This window comes from Cervus elaphus, chromosome 9 (genome assembly GCF_910594005.1).
Source record: "Cervus elaphus chromosome 9, mCerEla1.1, whole genome shotgun sequence".
Classification (NCBI taxonomy): Eukaryota; Metazoa; Chordata; class Mammalia; order Artiodactyla; family Cervidae; genus Cervus; species Cervus elaphus.
This window is the reverse complement of record NC_057823.1, coordinates 17,037,241-17,056,312: the sequence shown is the minus strand read 5'-3', so window position 1 is coordinate 17,056,312 and position 19,072 is coordinate 17,037,241. Positions and strand designations below refer to the sequence as shown.

General features: G+C 51.2%; 1 protein-coding gene across 1 annotated transcript; it reads right to left on the bottom strand.

Annotated features, from left to right (window-relative positions):
• Window positions 1-256: 256 nt before the first annotated feature.
• Window positions 257-12,496, bottom strand: PIN1 (peptidylprolyl cis/trans isomerase, NIMA-interacting 1). The gene is made up of 4 exons (XM_043911436.1): window positions 12,349-12,496; window positions 9,816-10,028; window positions 1,704-1,814; window positions 257-877 (listed from the first exon to the last, which is right to left on the bottom strand). Exons 1-4 carry the CDS (start codon window positions 12,404-12,406, stop codon window positions 768-770), a joined length of 492 nt encoding a protein of 163 aa, XP_043767371.1. The 5' UTR covers window positions 12,407-12,496; the 3' UTR covers window positions 257-767.
• Window positions 12,497-19,072: the final 6,576 nt, after the last annotated feature.

Sequence of the window (19,072 nt, the reverse complement as noted above, 5' to 3'; positions counted from 1 at the left end):
TCCTGCTCCACCTGACCTGCTGAATGCAGAGCTGTACAGTCAGGGCCCTTGCATCCTGGAACATTCCTCAACACCCAAGTTTGAGGACCGCTGTTGTCCCACTTCCCTGAGAGTTTGCCGCTGCTATGAAGCACCCCTGGCCCAGGAAAGGAGCAGCTTCCCTGGGAGGCAACATGGCCTGGACACCTGGACGCCAAGGGTGGCGGGAGATGATCGCTGCCCCGAGGGTGGGAAATGAAATGCCAGACAGCAGAGCAGTGGTTCCAGGTTTAATCAAGGGTGGGGAAGGTGCTGCATGGCTGCTTAGAGAGGCCCCATAGCAGCCAGCAGCCTGGGCCCCACGCGGAGCATATGCTTTTTACAACTGAACAGAGAAACATGGCCTAATCAGCAACAACTCAAGGCCCACCTGCCCCCATCCTGGACCTGGGGCAGCACGGGGGCAGCTAACTAGGCCTTCTCTTTGGGACAGGTCACCCCCAACCCTGGCTCTGGGAGCCCAGGGAGCCTCTCCACCCTGTGCCCTTCTGAAGTCGATTCCTAAAGGGGAGGGGGGTCTAGCAGGGACAGCCCCAACAGGAGCGGACAGGGAGCACCCGGTGGTGAAGGGCCTCCTCTCGGCCATCTGGGATCAATAAATACTGTGTGACAGGAGAAGGGAGGGGTCCCCACTGGTCGGCTGGCAGCGGGGAGCAGAGTCTGCGGGCCCAGCCACCCCGTCCCACCCGTCTCCCCCCGGGGGGCCAGGCCTGGGCCATCGACACCCCTCACTCCGTGCGAAGGATGATGTGGATGCCCGAATCCGTGAACACAGGCCCGCTCATCTCCCCTGTCCGCAGCGCAAAGGAGGCGTCTTCAAATGGCTTCTGCATCTGACCTGGGGGAGGAAGCAGGAGAGATGGCGTGTGGGGTCCAGACCTGCAGGCGGGACTGGGCAGACGGGGCTCCCACTGCGCCCCCCAGCGCCCTCATTCTGACTCATCCGTCACGCACTTTATGGCCTTGTCATGGCGCCTGAGCTGGGCGCAGCTGGGGGTGGCAAGGCTATTAGAGAGGCCCCGGGAAGCCTGAGGACAGCATGATGAATGAGGGCAGAGTGGCTGTCTCCACTGTGCACTGAGAGATGAGTTTTAATGATGAACTGGTCTCCCCAGGCCCGGTTCCTGGGCCCTGCCACAGTCTGTCCCGCCTGCCTCCTGGGGCCGCCTACAGCCCCTTGCTGGCTCCCCGACACCCCTTAGCCTATTCTGGGCCCTTCCTTGATGCTCTCGAGAGCCCAAAGATGGAGGGGGGAGGCGGCGGCGGCCTGGTTCCCTCTGCTCCTCCCTTCCCACAGCCCCAGGTGGAGAGGCCTGAACTGGGCGGGGCTGCCGATCTGACCCCCTCCTCCCCTCACTCCTGGTTTCTCCCCCCAGGAGGGCGGGCAGAGGATTCTGGGGGATGTGCTCTGGGACTCTTAGGGGCCCCAGCTTTGCACCTCAACAGGAGGAGAGGGAAATGGCAGGGAGCACCCACCTCGGTGGGCCCGTGATGGGGACAACTGAGCAGAGAGACACAGGCGGACGCCCCACCCCGGAGAAGACTGCAGCCTGAGGAAGGGACCCTGCTGCCACCTGCTGGGCCCAGGGCACAGTGCAACACGGGCCATCCCTCTAGGTGGGGTGCGGGCGCCAGTGGGTCAGGGATGCCCATTCCTTGCGCACCTCTGCTGAAGGCACCCAGGTCTCCCCTGGCCTTGGCGGAGCTGCAGTCGCTGAACTGTGAGGCCAGGGATTCAAAGTCCTCCTCTCCAGACTTAATCTTCTGGATGTAGCCTGCAAGAGGGACACAAAGGGAGGCCTCCTCGTCAGGGTGGGGCGGGTGGGCGGAAGGTTCCGGGCAGGGCAGCACTTCACTCAGAAAGGAGCCTGCAGCCCCTGCCGATCGTGTGTGCTGTGTGCATGAGTGTGCATGCACAATCAGAGCCGGAGCCATACACACCACCCATGACGTGTATGCACCCCGTAACCCTGTGGTGACCTCAAGAGCAGCTGGTCTCATACCCCAGTCCTACACCCCCCTCTCTGTCACTTCCCCCCCCCCCCCCCATACACACACACACACAGGAACACATAATGAACATGGCATGGCCTCTTCCTACCCCCACACACACTGAGAGACAATCTACCTCCAGGCTCTGTTGGGGAGGACAGCAGAAGACAGGACAGATGTTAAATAGGGACACTGGGGACTTTCCTGGTGGTTAAGACTTCCCAGTGGTTAAGACTCAGGGCTTCCAACGTAAGGGGCACAGGTTTGATCCCTGGCTGGGAATTAAGATCCCACAGCAGCGCAGCCAAGAAAATAAAAATAAAAAGGGACACTGGGACGCCCCAGGGCAGTGGTAGGAAAATTTTCTAGAGGCTTCTAGGACAAAGGCAGGAGGCCACAGCACTAGCCCAGCTCTGCCACAGGAGATGGCTGAACTCTCAGCCTGAGGGCTGTCCAAAGCGTGAGAAAGGCCAGGGCCACTTACTGGGGTGTCATGAAGAACCCTGGAGGTGGCCTGGCTGGGATTCGGCAAGGGACAGGCGTCAGACTGCACCCCGGGGCAGCTGACATGGGTCTTCTCCCAGCCGCCTGGATGGGGTGTGTTGGCAGCGCCCCAGATTCACCCTCTGTGCAGCCCAAACTAGATACCGACTCTCCCTGGGGGGACAGGGAGACTGGGCTGATGGGACGGAAGGAAGAGGACTGAGGGAAAGGGCTCCCAGCGTCTGACCTAAACGAGGCTGTGACACGCCTGGTACCTTTCTGAGCACCACACAGACACTGCTAATTAATCCACTTGGTGGTCAGAGACCCACACACCCAGCCAGACCATCTGCCTGTTGCTGAGCTGGTGGGAACTTCACCTTGGCCCACGGATCTCCAGCTCTGGTCTAACCTGTCATTGTCATCCATCTGTCCGTCCGGGATGACATGACAGCACACCTGTCACCCCACTCTGCCATCTCACTACAGGTCACGGCAGTAACTCGTGTCCTGGTATCTGATCTGCCTGGCTGCTTCCACAGCTGTGCCCGTGACCGCTGCCTGCCCTGTGTCCCTGTGCCTCTGAGCCTCGACCATCGGTCACTTGCCAGCCATTCACAGGGACACGAGGCACAGTGCCAGGCACCGAGAGACACCTCGGCAAACGGCACCTGCTGTCAGCACTCTGTTCTCCCTGCTGTGGGCCCCGCCACTCGGATTGCCCCTGCTTCTTTCTGACCTGCGTGCCCTGGCCCTCCTCGTCTGCACCTTGTGGTCTGCGCTGGCTGCCACCGCACTGCGCTGCCTGGTCGGACAGGCTCTCTGCTGTGACACAGCCCCGCCCCCTGTGGCCTGCACGCTGTGGCGGCTTTTTCTGGGGGGCAGTAGGGGGGAGGCTGCACCCTGCAGCTTGTGGGATCTTAGTTCCCTGACTAGGGATCAAAGCTAGGCCCTCAGCAGTGAAAGCCTGGAGTCCTATGCACTGAGCCGCCAGGGAAGTGCCTTCCTCGGCAGAAAGCGGAAGGGCAGTGCCTTCTGCCGTGAAAACCTGGGTGGGCTCCCAATACCCCCCGCGGCTGCCAGGTGGACCCCCTGTGCCTGACGCACCCACAGGTGACTCCGATCTGAATTGGACGGCACAAGGATTCCCCTCCTCCATCTCTTCCTCTCCCTGGATTCTGGTTATGTCTTCTGTCTCACCCGAGCAACACTGAGATATGTTCCCCGCCCTTTCCTGGCTGGACTCCAGTAAACCCAGCCAGGGAATCCTGAGTGCAGCGCCCCCCAGTGTACCTGACCCCCTCCAGGTACTTTGCGGGAGCACCGCTGCACAGGCCCAGCATTTGGGGAGTCGGGCCCGATCCTGAGCCTGGTTTAAGCACCCCTTGCAGCATCCTCCAGCCACTGGTGCTGAAGGCACAGCTGCAGGGATCCCCGAAACGAGGCGGCCTGGCAAGGGACGCACACACACAGTGTGTGTGCATGCAAGCAACAGCAGCCTAAGAACTGAATAAAAGCCAAGCTTTTCTCCCCATCGTTCACAGCACCCACATCTTCCTGTGATCAGCAGCTCTCAGAATATATTCTGCTTCAGGACGTCCCTGGTGGTCCAGTGATTAAGAATCCGCTTTGCAAAGGGGGGACATGTGTTCAATCCTTAGTTGGGGAAATAATATCCCACATGCCTCCGAGCAACTAAGCCCACAAGCTGCCACTAGAGAGTCTTCATGCTGCAGTGACAGATCCTGTATGACCCAACGAACAGCCTGTGTGCCTTAACTATGACCTGATGCAGCCAAATACATAAATACATTTTGTTTTCAAAAAAAAAGAAAATATTCTGCTTGGACGGGGCCCTGATTTTTTTTTCTTACTTTTTGGCCACGCCCCACGGCATGTGGGATCTTAGTTCCCTGACCAGGGATCAAACCCGCATCCCCTGCATTGGAAGCATGGAGTCTTAACCACTGAACCACAGGGTACGTCCCTGAAATGACTTTTTAAAAAGAAACAAGACTTCCTTTCTGAGCTCTCCTTTCTAAAGCTGACCTTTGGGAGTCTGGCCACAAGTCAAGGTGAAAGGCTAGGGACTTCTCTGGTGGTCCAGCGGCTAAGATTCCACGCTCCCAGTGCAGGGGGCCTGGGCTCAAACCCTGGTCGGGGAACTAGATCCCACATGCCTGCCTGCTGTAACTACTGAGACCCAGTGCGACCAAATAAATAAAAATATCTATTAAAAAAAAGGCTCCCCCAAAGCTTTCTCCATCACATGTACTGAGGTAAGGTGTGTGAGCACACAGAAGGTGGCAATCTGCAAGCCAAGGAAAGAAGCCTCAGAAGAAACCAAATCAATCAACACTCTGATCTTAGACTTCCAGTCTCTAGAACTGTGAGAAATAAATGTCTGTGGCTAAGCTACCCAGCCTGTGGTATTCTGTTGTAGCAGCCAGAGTTACACCATAATGATTCCAGGGACAGTGAGTGAACAAGTGGAGTGGTCTCTGACTCTAAAGAGGTTTAGAGACAAACTAGGGAAGGGGTGTGGATGGGGAAAAGGTGATGGAATTAGGTCTGTCTTCCTCAAGACCCAATTCCAGGGACCACCCTGGTGGTCTAGGGATGCTGTGCTACCAATGCAGGGGGCAGATTTGACCCCTGGTTGCGGAAGCAGATCCCACATTCCCCAACTAAGAGTCTGCATGCTGCAACTAAGACCAGGCACAGCCAAGTAAATATTAAATATTAAAAAAGAAACAAACTCAAATTCCAGGAGGGGATGTCTAGAGACCAGAGACCCCAGCCTGAAACCAGGAGCCTGGAAGGGAGCCACCCACCGTGAGTGGGGACACTGGGTGGAAGGCACTCACCAATCCTTTAGACCCTGGGCACAGGGTACGGGGATGGGACTCACACTGGGGCCTCCCTGCGACCTTGGGCACGTGGGGATGGAGGAATGGGCACCAGGCAGGGAGGGCTTCTCTGTGGCCTGGCTTCCTTACACAAGGACACTGGCAATGACAGGTAACCGGTCCCCAGATCCCTGAGAAGCCTTTGGCCGCAGCCCAAGAGCTGCAGAGGAGCTGGCCCAGAGAAAGAAGCCTTGGCAGAAAATGTGAACACACTGGTTTTCAAGGCAACTGGGGAGCACAGGTTCTAAATGGGTACGGAGGGACCCAGGCTGCCAGCGGCAGACTGTGCCACCAAAAGGCTGATCTCGTCATCACCTGGAACAAACTCATGATGAGAAGAGGGGAGGGGGGAGAAACATCCTTCTTCATAAAAGAGGAAACCAGGCCCCGATGCCCAAAGCTTGCTGACCTGGCACATGGGTGTCTGGTGACCAAGTGTACCACAGTCTGCGCCATCTTACTGCACCCTCATAATGACCCCCGAGGGGGCCCATCTCAGGACACTGAGTAAGACCACATGCCAATGTCAGTGGAGGGTGGGCATACTGAGCCCACCAGGCCTCCCATGTCCTGGCCCAGAGCTCCACCCATGGACCATGAGCAAGCAGGAGAGGCTGCGGTAGGCAAAGGCCTTGTCCTGACCCTGGTCCCCACCACACACACCTACAAGACTGGGGTCAAGGCTCTACCATGGAGACACCAAGTGGCTGACACTGAGCCCACTGCTCTGCTAAGCGTTCAGTGGTCAGCTGGCCCCTGGATCTTCAGGCCACCCTGTGCCCATTCCACAGATGAGGCCAACTGAAGCTCTGAGAATGAAGACACTTGCTTGAAGCCACACAGCTGGCTTCCCTGGTGGCTCAGCTGGTAAAGAATCCGCCTGCAATGCAGGAGACCCCGGTTCGATTCCTGGGTTGGGAAGATCTGCTGGAGAAAGGATAGGCTACCCATTCCAGTATTCTTGGGCTTCCCTGGTTGCTCAGCTGGTAAGGAATCCGCCTGCAATGCAGGAGACCTGGGTTTAATCCCTGGGCTGGGAAGATCCTCTCGAGAAGGGAATGGCTACCCACTCTAGTATTCTGGTCTGGAGAATTCCATGGACTACAGTCTATGGGGTCACAAAGAGTTGGGCATGACGGAGCAACTTTCACACTGCTGGCACCGAGATTCATCTGTGGGCCAGCCGAGGGTGGGTCACACTACTTCTGACCTTACCCACTCCCTGCCCCTCTAATCTATCACCCAGTCCTCCTGATTCTGCCCACTCAAGCTCGCTAGAATCGACTCCACCTTCCTCCTACCCACTCCAAGTTCAAGTCACATTGTTTCTAGCTGCAATTCCTCCCACGGCCTCCACCAGGCCCGCTGGCACCAGGGAGGCATGTTCGACCCCTGCTAACACTTCCAAGTGTACACTGATTTAAGGTGAGGCCCCAGGGCCCAGCTGCTTACTGGGCGCACCCACAGATACCCCTTCCCCAGACCCAAGCTGACCTTAGTACTCCCAGGCTCCCACTGCAGTGTCAGCCCCACTAGACACGTCCTTGGCCTTCGGAGATGGGACAGGCGGCACCACTCCCAGGCACTCCCTACAGCCCAAAAGCTTTTCTTCCAAGCGATGCTCAGATGTCCCCATGTCTACCTGCCATCTCTGGCTGGGACTGTCCCCCAGGCTTTGGTCTCTGGCCTGCTGCTCTGCTCAGTCCAGATCCTCTCATGGTTGCCTCGCCAAGGTCTCTTCCTCCGACCTTCAGACCTAGTGAGACTCTCCCCAGACTGCGCCTCTTCCCGAGTCCCCTCGGCCAGTGATGACATCTCCTGCCACTCACTCTCCAAGTGCCCGTCACCTTCTGTGCACTCTCGTGTGGTCCAGAAGCCTCAGAACTGGGACCACTTGAGCTAAAGGAACCAAGAGGTCATCTCGTGGTTTCTTCTGAGCTTCCCGCCATGTCCTCTTCCCCTGAGTGGCGGCCAGACCCCACACATCACTTACTGCTCACTGCTGGCCCACCCAGCCTGGGGCTGGACCTTCCGGCTTTCCTTGCCCATCACCCTCCAGCCATACGGCTCTTTCTGAAAAGCAGGACTGTAGGGCCCTTCTCCCAGGGTCACATGGCCATGTGTTTCCTGCAGCCTCTGGAAAAGGACCCAAACTTTTGGCCTCAGCCTGGGCCCTCCTCCACCTGGCTGGGACCTGCCCTGATGGGTTTCATCTCTCTTCAGTCCCCTGCAGTCTTCCCCTGAGTCCTGCCTGCAGCCCCGCCCCAGGCCTTCATTTCTGCTGCTTCCTCTATCAGGAATCCTTCTTGCTTCCTCTGGGTTCAGGAGTCCCAGCTGTGGGCGCTACTGTGGGCCATGCTTTGTGTTGGGTATGCAGCGGGCAAAGAGACAGACCCAGCCCTTGCCCCAGGGAGCTCGGGAGGCGAGCTATTTTTCTTTTCCATTTTTTTTTTTGGCTGTGCTGGATTGAAGCACGCAGGCTTCTCTAGTTGCGGCACACAGACTGACTTGCCCCAAGGCATACAGGACCTAAGTTCCCTGAGCAGGGTTGGAACTCGCATCTCCTGCACTGGAAGGTGAATTCTTAACCACTGGACCATCAAGGAAGTCCCCAGAAGTAAGCTCTTTAAATCTGCCTTCAAGATTCTGTGCAAAAACTTGTCTCCACTCTACAAGACTGAGAGGTGGGTGGCTAACAGGTGCCATTTATCATGCTGGGGACTGTATGAACAGGTGTGGGTGTAGGTGTGTGTCAGTAATATCCCACAGGACAGTTATGTGGCACAAAACAACAGCCAATATGGACTAACTATGCCAGGCCTGTGCTAATAACCACCATCATAATGGCCACCAGCAATCACAGAACATTTACTAGATGCCAAGAGCTGTTATTCATGCTTTACTGTACTAGGGCTTCCCTGGTGGCTAGAATATAAAGAATCTGCCTCCAGTGCATGAGACCCAGGTTCAGTCCCTGGGTCAGGAAGATCCCCTGGAGAAGGAAATGGCAACCCACTCCAGTATTACTGCCTGGAGAAATACATGGACAGAGGAGCCTCGTGGGCTACAGACCATGGGGTCACAAAGAAACAAGACTGAGCGACTAACAATTTTTTTTCTTCACCCTATGTGGTGCGTCCTATTATCTAACACTAACTTTATAAGTGAAAAGACTGCGGCTGAGATGTTAAGTAGCTTGCTCAAGGTCACACAGCCATGACCTGGCAGAACTAGATGGGCACTCAGGCTGTTTGGGCAGGGGTGAGACATTGGTTCTGTGGGGTCAGGGGCCTGGGAGGTGTCTGGATCTCTGGTGAGAGAGGCTGAGTGGATGATGAAACCACACTTGTGATCCATACCAGCACTGGCCAAGAGAACTTCCTGCAAGGATGGAAATATTCTGCAGCTGTGCTGTCCAAAATGGCAGCCTATAACCAAGTGGGACTGCTGAACAGTGTGGCTGGTGTGACTGAGGAATCAATCTTCAATATGACTTAAATTGAACTAATGTACATGAAAATAACCACATGCAGAAAGAAGCGGCCACACTAGATAGCTCTAGACCAGGATGCTGAGAACTACAGCCGTGGGGTCAAATCCTGCTGTTTCTGTAAATAAAGTTTTATTGACACATGGCCATGCCCATTTGTTTACACATCACCTGCAGCTGCTATGGAGTTACCAAGCAGAGCTGACAGAGACTGTATGGCCCACAAAACCTAAACTATTTACCATCTGGTCTTTTAAGAAAAAGTCTGCCTACCAACTGCTGCCCTAGACTGTGGAGGAAACACAGAACTGAGTGAGGAACAGGCTGCTCAGAGCCAAAGTAATTCAATGACTCTGTCAGCGGGTTCTAACACTGCTACCTTTCAAACCTCCCTCCTGACCCATCCACATACGTGCCCCAGGACCCTGCTTGATGACACTACTCTCCCACTGAATGACAACCCACACAGTGACAACCGTGGGCCACCCATTACACCATTTCATCTCACTGAGCTTTCACAATGGCCTGTGAAGGCAAGGAGATGACGATGTCCATTTTACAGAGGTGAAAACCGAGTCTCAAGGAAGTGACATGCATCTCTCAAGGTCAAGGAGCTCCTAAGGGCATAGTGACCATGTGAACCCAGGCCTGCCAGCCCTAAGGCTGCGTCCTCTCCACCAACCCTGGCCCCCTCTCAAACACCAGCTGGGGAGGAAAATGAGAGGCAGCCGTGGGAGCCAGGCTCATGCCACCAACAGGCGCTTATAGGTCGGCCAAGGCCACAGCTGACAGCTAAGCTGGCTGGGGTGGAGGATCTCATGTGATTTCTGCAAAGCTTGCACTGCCCTTAGGGAGAAGGCCTGTCCCCTTCCTCCCAAGCCTGGTCTCCAAGCCCTGCTCACCATTGATCAGCTCCAGGGCCTCCTCCTTGGTTCGGGTGATCTTCTCCTGCCGCCAGGAGGAGGGCCGCCGTGACTGGCTGTGTTTGACCAGCAGGTGTGAGCAGCGGACCCTGGTGGGCTCCCCTTGTCCATTTTTGCCACTGCCACTGCTGTTGCCACTTGGCCGCTCCCACTGGCTGGCGTTAGTGATGTGATTGAAGTAGTACACCCGGCCTGGAAGGGGTGGGGGGGAGACAGAATTCAGCTGGGACCTGCTCAGAGGATACCACCGTCAAGCCATGATAAGGAACTGGCCAACAAGATGCCTTCATTCAGTCAGCCCACTGCTGTCCACCAGTGTCACCAGGACTTAGGGAGCTAACCCTCTAGGTGGGAGGCAGACAGGCAATAAACAAGCAAGTAAGACCACATAATAACTTTGGTCATTAATAACTTCAAGGGGGGAAAATAACCCAAGGTGAGGAAGAGAGGTTCGAAGTGTGCACTCAGCAAGCCAGACTCCCTGTTCAAATCTGCCACTCACTCCCTGTATGAGCTCCCTTCTCCGGGCCTCAGTTTTCTCACCTGTAAAATGGAAATAACAACAGTACTTGCCTGAATGGTTTTTGGGAGGACTGTATGAGTTCACATCTGTAATGAGTTCAGGATAGCACTTGACATGTATTAACACATTATCGACTGGGGGATTTTTGCAGAAACTAACGCCTGTGGCTGGCGATTTGTTATGTAAGTGAATGTTGAGACACTCCAGTCAATAACATTCGGGTAACAAAAGACATACTAATACATCTCTGGTCAAAACATGGGCTTCCCAGGTAGCACAGAGGTAAAGAATCTGCCTGCCAATGCAGGAAGCAAAAGATTGGGTTCAATCCCTGGGTTGGAAGATACTCTGGAAGAGGAAATGGCAACTCACTCCAGTATTCCTGCCTGGGAAATCCCATGGACAGAGGAGCCTGGTGGGCTATAGCACATGGGGTCACAAAGAGTAGGACATGACTTGAGCATGCACATGTCACTGTGAGGCATCTGGTCAATAAGAGTGCAACAGCTACTAGTACCTCCAAAACAAAGCAATTTTCTGCTTTGTTTTTTCTGCCGCATAAACTGTACCCATGTGTGTCAGACACAAAAGCTTTGTCCTTTTCCCCTACCGAACTGGGGTCCAGCATTACTGGGGTCAGATGTTATCCAGAGACTAAAGAGCACGGAGTGAGGGCTGCCAACAAGAAGCTTGAAGTAGGACTCAGCAGAGACAGGGTGTCACTCCTGGAGCAGAGTCTGCCCTGGTTACACGGAGGACTTGTGCTGAACACCGTGAAGGGCTGGATGTCACCCTCAGGGAACATTGTCAGGATTGAAGTGGGCAGAAATGGCTGGAATGGGAGCCCCAAATCGGGCAGAGCATCAGCTTTACATTGTAGGTCACATCCACAGGTCAAGGCTGCAGGGTGGGGTGGGGGCTGGTGAGAGCTGAGCCACTGACTGCCTCAAAAACCTTGGCAATAGGTTCCATCTCCCTGAACCTCAGTTTTCTCATCTGAAAAGTGGGGGTGAGAGAATAAGGACATCAAACCTCCGGGGGGTTAATGTGGAGAGTGGATGGTGCTGTGTGCAAAGTGCTCCTGATGTTCAAAAAATCAAATTATTACTGCTACTATGATTGCTAGGCTCTATGGAGAAAGAAGTGTGAAATATTGGAACCTGCATCTTGGTAGTTTGCAGCAAGAAGGGTAGGGGGCTCTGGAGTCAGAATGACTGGGTCCGAACCCAGCCCCCACCTCCTGAAATCAATGACCTTGGGCGGGTTCCTTGCGTTTTCTGGCCTCGAGTTTCCTGATCTGCAAAACGGGGGTAACTATTACCTCTCTCCCCAAATTATGGCCAATTAGAGAAAGCACACACCCAAAATGCTTGGAACTATGCTTGGTCCTGAGATAAACGTTCCCTATTCTTGACATTATTATTGGGGAAAAGCCCTAAATCGCGTTCCGGAGCACAAGGGCAGTTCTCAGGTAGAATACCACCGGCCGGATATCGCAAACTCAGAATATGGTGTGGATGTCAGCAAGCGTATTAGCAGAAGGAGGTTGTGGATCCGAGGCCGAACAACACCCTAGGGCCCCGCCCTGAGCATGATGTTGAGGTGTCCTCCCCAAGGGGTCCCCCCGGGACCAGGGGTTGCACAGACGTTCCCTCAGGACTTCTGGTGCATTAGCCCGAACGAAAATGTCAGTCAGACCGGCAGGGCCAGGGCCATTGCCTGAGGGAGTACCGCGGGATCACCATCCCCCTGCCACCCCGGGAGCATCCTGGAACTCCCCGGCCACGCCCCTTGCCTCAGTTTCCTCGGAATTACCCTCTCCTCAGGCTCGCAGCCCCCACGGGGTGGGCCGGGGCCGTTACCCGAGGACGACGCGGAGGAGCCAGGACCCCACGGGACTCGAGCGGCGGTGCCGCGCTCGAGGGGCAAGCTCGAGCCCTGCTTCTGCGGGCCCTCGCGGCCCCGTCCCAGCCCCGACCCCCGCGGCACCTGAGCTGCGGCTCATGCGCTTCTCCCAGCCGGGCGGCAGCTTCTCCTCGTCCGCCATCTTCCCTCCTGCCGCAGAGCCCGCTCCGCCTCCGCCGCACCGCCTCTGCCGCCCGCGTCCGCCCACCGCTGCTGTCGATTGGCTGAGCCCGCCCTGCACGGGGTCCTGGCGACAGCACTCATTGGGCACCTTAACTGTCCGGACTGACTCTCTGGCTTCCTATTGAGCAGAAGCAGGGGTGGGCGGAGCCTCCCACCCTTAATCTGGGCCTCGCCCCCGGTCGGCCTCACGCAGGTCCCGCCCTCTTCCTTTCTTCGGCCGCTAAATGGTGGGAAAGGGACGCGAACACGCCTTATCAACGCCCTCTGCTGAGCTTCCGAAAGTCCCGACCCCTCCTTTGCGTCCTTCGCCACAGAGCCCATCCGATTGGTTACTACTGCAGCAATTCCCGCCTTCCTAAACCATAGCCCGCGGGCTGCAGCCTCCCATGCGGAAGTGTCTGGCTTGTGTGGAGGTAACAGCAGCGAAGGAGGTTCTTGAAAAAGGCGGTGCTGACTTTGGTGTTGCCATGGCAACGCCGTTACCTTGGTGATGAACAGCTAAGAATCCAGAAGCCTATATTCGGCTCCTCCGTTCTCCCTCGTCCCACCTGTTTCCCCCAGATGTCCAAAGCTAGCCCACCTCGTTTTAATTTTTTGTGCAAGACTCTTTCCCTATTTTACTAACCCAAACACCTTCCACTTCCTTTGAAATCTACTTTACTTCACTAATTCCTTCCCACTTTGGCTTCTGCCTCTGTCCCGGGTGACTCGTGGGTGCTGGCTTTGCCATTCAGATGACAGGGTGGCTTTGTGGGTGGAAATTTGTGGGTGGAAGCGCGGGTGGGAGGATAATGAGCTCAGTTTGAATCAATTTACTTTTTTAATTCATTTTTTATTGAAATATCAGTTGAATAAGTCAATTTAAAATGAAGGCTGTGGCACTCAAGGGACATTGAAGAGGTGGTTGGAGACCTAGGGCTGTAGATTGACGTGGGAATTGGGACACCAACAGGGAAGAGTTCAACTACAGTTCATATATAGAAGGAGGAGAGTGAAAAAGCTAGCTTAAAGTGCAACATTAAAAACACTAAGATCATGGCATCTGGCCCCATCACCTCATGGCAAATAGATAAGGGGAAAGTGGAAACAGTGCCAGATTTTATTTTCTTGGGCTCCAAAATCACTGTGGATGTGACTGCAGTGATGAAATTAAAAGACACTTGCTCCTTGAAAGGAAAGCTATGACAATGTCCTAGACAGGGTATTAAAAAGCAGACACATCACTATGCTGACAAAGGTCTGCATAGTCAAAACTACAGTTTTTCCAGTAGTCATGTATGGATATTGAGAGTTGGACAATAAGGAAGGCTAAGCGCCAAAGAACTGATGCTTTTGAATTGTGGTTCTGGAGAAGACTCGAGAGTCCCTTGGACTGCAAGGAGATCCAACCAGTCCATCCTAAAGGAAATCAGTCCTGAATATTCACTGGAAGGACTGATGCTGAAGCTGAAGTTCCACCTGGTGCCATCACTTTGACCACCTGATGTGAAGAGCCAACTCCCTGGGAAAGACCCTGATGGTGGGAAAGACTGAGGGCAGGAGGAGAAGAAGGTGACAGAGGATGAGATGGTGGGATGGCATCACCGACTCCATGGATATGAGTTTGAGCAAACTCCAGGAGATGGTGAAGGACAGGGAAGCCTGGTATGCTGCAGTCCATGAGATTGCAGAGTCGGACAGGACTTAACAACTGAACAACAGAGCACAGAACCTTATGTAACTGTTAAAAAGAATGAGGCGCAGTGACGTGAAACACAGGGAAACATGTCTAGGACAAATTACAGAGGCAGGATGCAGCTGAAAGTTAAGAGCACTCAGGAACCAGATTGCTTTGAGTTCAAAGCCTGGCTCTACCACTTGCTGTGACCTTAACAAATGACTTAACCTCTGTACTTCCTCTTCTCTATCTGCAAAATGAGGGAAAGAAAAAAACATGTCTCATGAATATCCTTGATGTAAAGATTAAATGAGTTCATCTATAGAAAGCACTCAAAAACAGTGTCTGGTCCATAGCAAGGGTAGGTATTGCTGGGTGAAAAAAAAAAGCAAAACATAGTACAGCATAGCAATTATAATATGTATGAAAGCATAATAAGGGACTTCGCTGGTGGTCCAGTGGCTATGACTTTGTACTCCCAAAGTAGGCGGCCTAGGTTCAATCCCTGGTCAGGGAACTAGATCCTACATACCGCAACAAAGACCCAGTGTAGCCAAATAAATATACATTTAAAAAAAGAAAGCATAATAAAACCAAAAAGATCAACAAAAATTAACTTTATATATTATTAGAGTATTATAATTAACTCAAAACTGTATAAAAATAGTTGTGTATCACTGAAAATTTCTGGATTTATCCAAATATGTTAATGACTAATACTGGTGACGCAGGTGAAGGAAGAAATGAGGAACTTAAGGTATAACATTCTGACTTTTTAAACAAGCATGTATTAGCATAATAATAATAATCTTTTTTAAAAGATAATTTTAGATTTAGGGCTGGACTGCAAAAGTAGTATAGTTCTCAAAGTCCTTCCCCCAGCCATCCCTTACATTAGCATCTTTCGTAATAGAATAAAGGCTGTCAACCAGGGGTGATATTGTTCCTCAGGGGACATGTGGCAAGTTTAAGACATTTTTCGTTGTCACAAAAGGAGAGAGGGGCTACTTGCATTTAGTGGGTGGAGGCTGAGGATGTTTCTGAACATCCTGCAACATACAGCCTCCACAACAGAGAATTATCCCCCCAAATGTTAACAGTGCCAAAACCAAGAAATTCTGCCACAGAATAATGATGAAAACTAAGAAATCAATATTGGTCCAATACAATTAACTAAATTAGATTTTAAAAGAATTTCCTGTTTCCCTAGTAATATCCTCCTCCACGATGTGACCATTTCTAGGCCTTTTCTTGTCTTTCATGATCTCGATACTTTTGAAGAGTACAATGGCTTTCATTCTGATGTTTGGACATGATGATGTCTGTCTGATCTTTTCTCATAATTTATTGAGGTTTGGACTTCCCTGGTAGCTGAAATGGTAAAGAATCCACCTGCAACACAGGAGACCTGGGTTCGATCCCTGGGTTGGGAAGATCCCCTGGCGGAGGGCATGGCAACTCACTCCAGTATTCTTGCCTGGAGAATCCCCATGGACAGAGGAGCTTGGTGGGCTACAGTCCATGGGGGTCACAAAGAGTTGGACACGACTGAGCAACTAAGCACCACCAGCACATACATCATTGGGAAGGACACCACAAAGATGATATGCCGTTCTCAGTGCATTGTACCGGGCGATTAATGACGTTGCAATGTATTACTGGTTGTACTAGAGTTCTATTGCTGTCTACCATGTTAGCCTACAATCTAGTGGATTAACATTTGCCATCTCAATTTCTATGGGTCAGGAATGGAGTGCAGTTTAGCTGGTGTCAGCAGGAGCGGCAGTGGTCTTATCCCAAAGCTTGACTAGGCAGGATCTGCTTCCAAGTACCCTCATTTTGTTGCTTGCAGGATTTAGTTGCTAACAGTATGGAATTGAACACCACAGTTCCTCACTGGCTATTGGCTGGGGGTCAACAGGGCAGCTCACAACATGGTTATCTGGCTGGCTTTCATCAATGAGCAAGAGGGCAAGATGGAAACTACGTTTCACGACTAATCTCAGAAACAATATCCCATCACTTTTGCCATAATGTTAGAAGTTAGGTCTGGCCTAAGAGGAGGGGATTACACAACAGTATGAGTGTGGTCCCAGCTCATTAGGGGCCATCTTAGAGGTCACCTCCCACACCTGGTGGTATTTTTGATCACTCGATTAAGACAGTATCTGAACTATTTTCCCTTTTGTAATAAGTAAATACTTGTGGAAGATACTTTTGAGTCTGTGCAAATATCCTTCTACTTAAACTTTCACCCCCAAATTTTAACATCTCTTAGTGCATCTTGCCTACAGCAATAATTACTATGGTGATGTAAGGATTGGTGATTTTTTTTTAAAAGCATTGGTGAGTTCTTCTTTTCCTCTTTCCTTCTACAATGAATTGAAATCCTTTTGTAATGAAGGGTTATCCCTTCTTCCCCACTCATTTACACTTTCAGCTATTTATTTCTATGAGCATGGGCTTGAAGATATTTATTTTATTCTTTGGGTTATAGTCCAATATTATTCCTTTGTTGCTCAAGTTGTTCTACATTTGGCCACTGAGAGCTTTTTCACAGGTTGGCCTCTGTGCTCTTTCAACATGCTTCCATCGTTTTTGAGTACTTCTTACCTCAAGATGCTCCACCCTGAGCTTGAATTTTCCCTGCTCTAGCTCGGGAATCAATCACTTCTCCCAGAAACCCTGGTTCCTTTTATTGGAGAATATTGTTTAGAAACCAAGATCTGGGGCTTCCCCTAAGGTCCAGTGGTAAAGAATCTACCTTCCAATGCAGAAGACATAGGCTTGATCCCTGGCCCAGTAAGATCCCACATGCCATGGAGCAACTAAGCCTGTGCACCTTAACTACTGAGCCTGTGTCTAGAGTCCGGCAGCTGCAACTGCTGAAGCCTGTGTCCTAGAGCCTGTGCTCTGCAACAAGAGAAACCACTGCAATGAGAAACCCATGCACTGCAATGGAAAGTAGCCCCCCTCACCACAACTAGAGAAAAGCCTGAGCAGCAATGAAGACCCAGCACAGCCAAAAATAAATGAAAAGTAAAATTATATATGTAAAGAAACCAAGACTGGGGAACAATTGATACTGGGGAATCACTGCTTCTGGTCCCTCTAAATGGATAAACAAGGAAATGTAAGTACATATGCACACATCTGTATGTCTATGTGTGTCTGTAAACATTTTAAATGAAAACCATGAGTTCATACTGATGCCTCCAACTCTAATCAGTCCCATGGGGTTCTATTCACCCTCTTTCACAGTAACTTCTTTCTTCAGCAGCAAGACACCTGGCTTAATTATCTGCAATATATGTATATTTATACGTATAATTATCTGCAATATATGTATCCAACTCTGTGTGTGTACAGATGTATATTAATTAGTAAGACTGGATTTGAAATTGCAAAATCATTCTGCTGTGAGGAACATATTTACCAACTACAGTACAGTGTTTGTGTGTAATTCTTTTTGTCTTTAGCATTATAGTATCAAATCAAAATACATTTTCCAAAATTATTTAGATCAGCTCCTTTCTCCTCCACCTCCTTCAGTGGGGTCTTGTAATTCACTTATATATATGGATCTGTTTGACTGGCTGCATTTGATCTTTCTATATCCTGGTTGACAAATCTGGAATACTGCATCCACCACCATAATTCCAGGTGTGGCAATTCCATCACCACAAAATTCCCTCATCCATACTGCCCTTTTACATAAAAAAAAGAAAAAAAAATCAATAAAAATACCAATTAAAAAGAGTGAACCAAAAAAAATCATTAATATAGAAAGATGAAAAGCATAAAAAAAGAAAAAACTACTGAATACTATACAAATATTACAGAATGTATAAATTTTCCAATTGTATTTCAGAAAATTTCTGGATTCACTCAAATGTTAATTATTGCCACTGTCAGTAGGAGTGTTATAAAAGTAAGAAACTTAATTTTTTTCAAAACATATGGATTTTTTTTTACAAGCAGATATTAGCATAGTAATTTTTAAAAAAATTAAATTTGGGACTTCCTGGGGGTCCAGTGGCTAAGAATCCATGCTCCCAATGCAGGGGGACCTGGTTCAACCCCTGGTCAGGGAACCAGATCCCACATGCCACAACTAAGGGTTTGCATGACACAAACTAAAGATTCCACGTGCTGCCAAGAAAATAACTAAAAATAAATATTAATTAAAACATTTTTTAAAATGGAAGTTTACAGAAATACACTGAAAAAGCCTTCACCTCAGGAGAGAGAATGGGGCCAGGAGTGGGGTCTTACTTTTAGCTTGTACTTTTCTATGCTGATTTGAAAACAAGGACTCCAGCATGTCAAGGCTGTCATGAAATTTAAAAAAGAATTGGGAGGAGGGGGTTTCTTTTCTAAGCAGACAGATAAGGAGGAGACTGAGCTAAAAGAGCAGGGGTACCAGCAGACAGACATTTCTGGTTTGTCAGGAGGAAGGGGAATCCTAGGGACAGTAGCAAAGCCAAGGGGACAGGTAAAAAGGCCAGCAGAGACCAAGGAGAGACCAGCTTTAGTGGACTATAGGCCAGTATCCCAGGCTGATCATCTGCAAGACTGAGTTCCAAGAAGCTTGATGGCAAAAAGAAAGCATAAGGCTTGGGGGAAGGGGAGGAGCAGTGGACTAGACTTGAACATGGTTATGTCCTGAAGAAGGACCTACCAGGTCAATACACAGGGAGGGGAGAAGGGTTGGAGCAAGGTTCTAGGTGAAACTCTCAAAGCAGCTCCAGAATGTGGCTCTGGGTAAGGACAAGGTCAAGGGTGACCTCAGGAGCTTTGGCCAAGGGAACAGAAATGGAGTGTTTGATGTCCCGTCTACTCATACCTGAAGGAAGAAGCCCAGAGATGGATATAGCACCGGGCATCCTGCTGTTTTAACTGCATTATCTCATTATCTCATGGAGATGTGGGTGTCATCATGGTGCCCCTTTTTAGAGGAAGAAACAG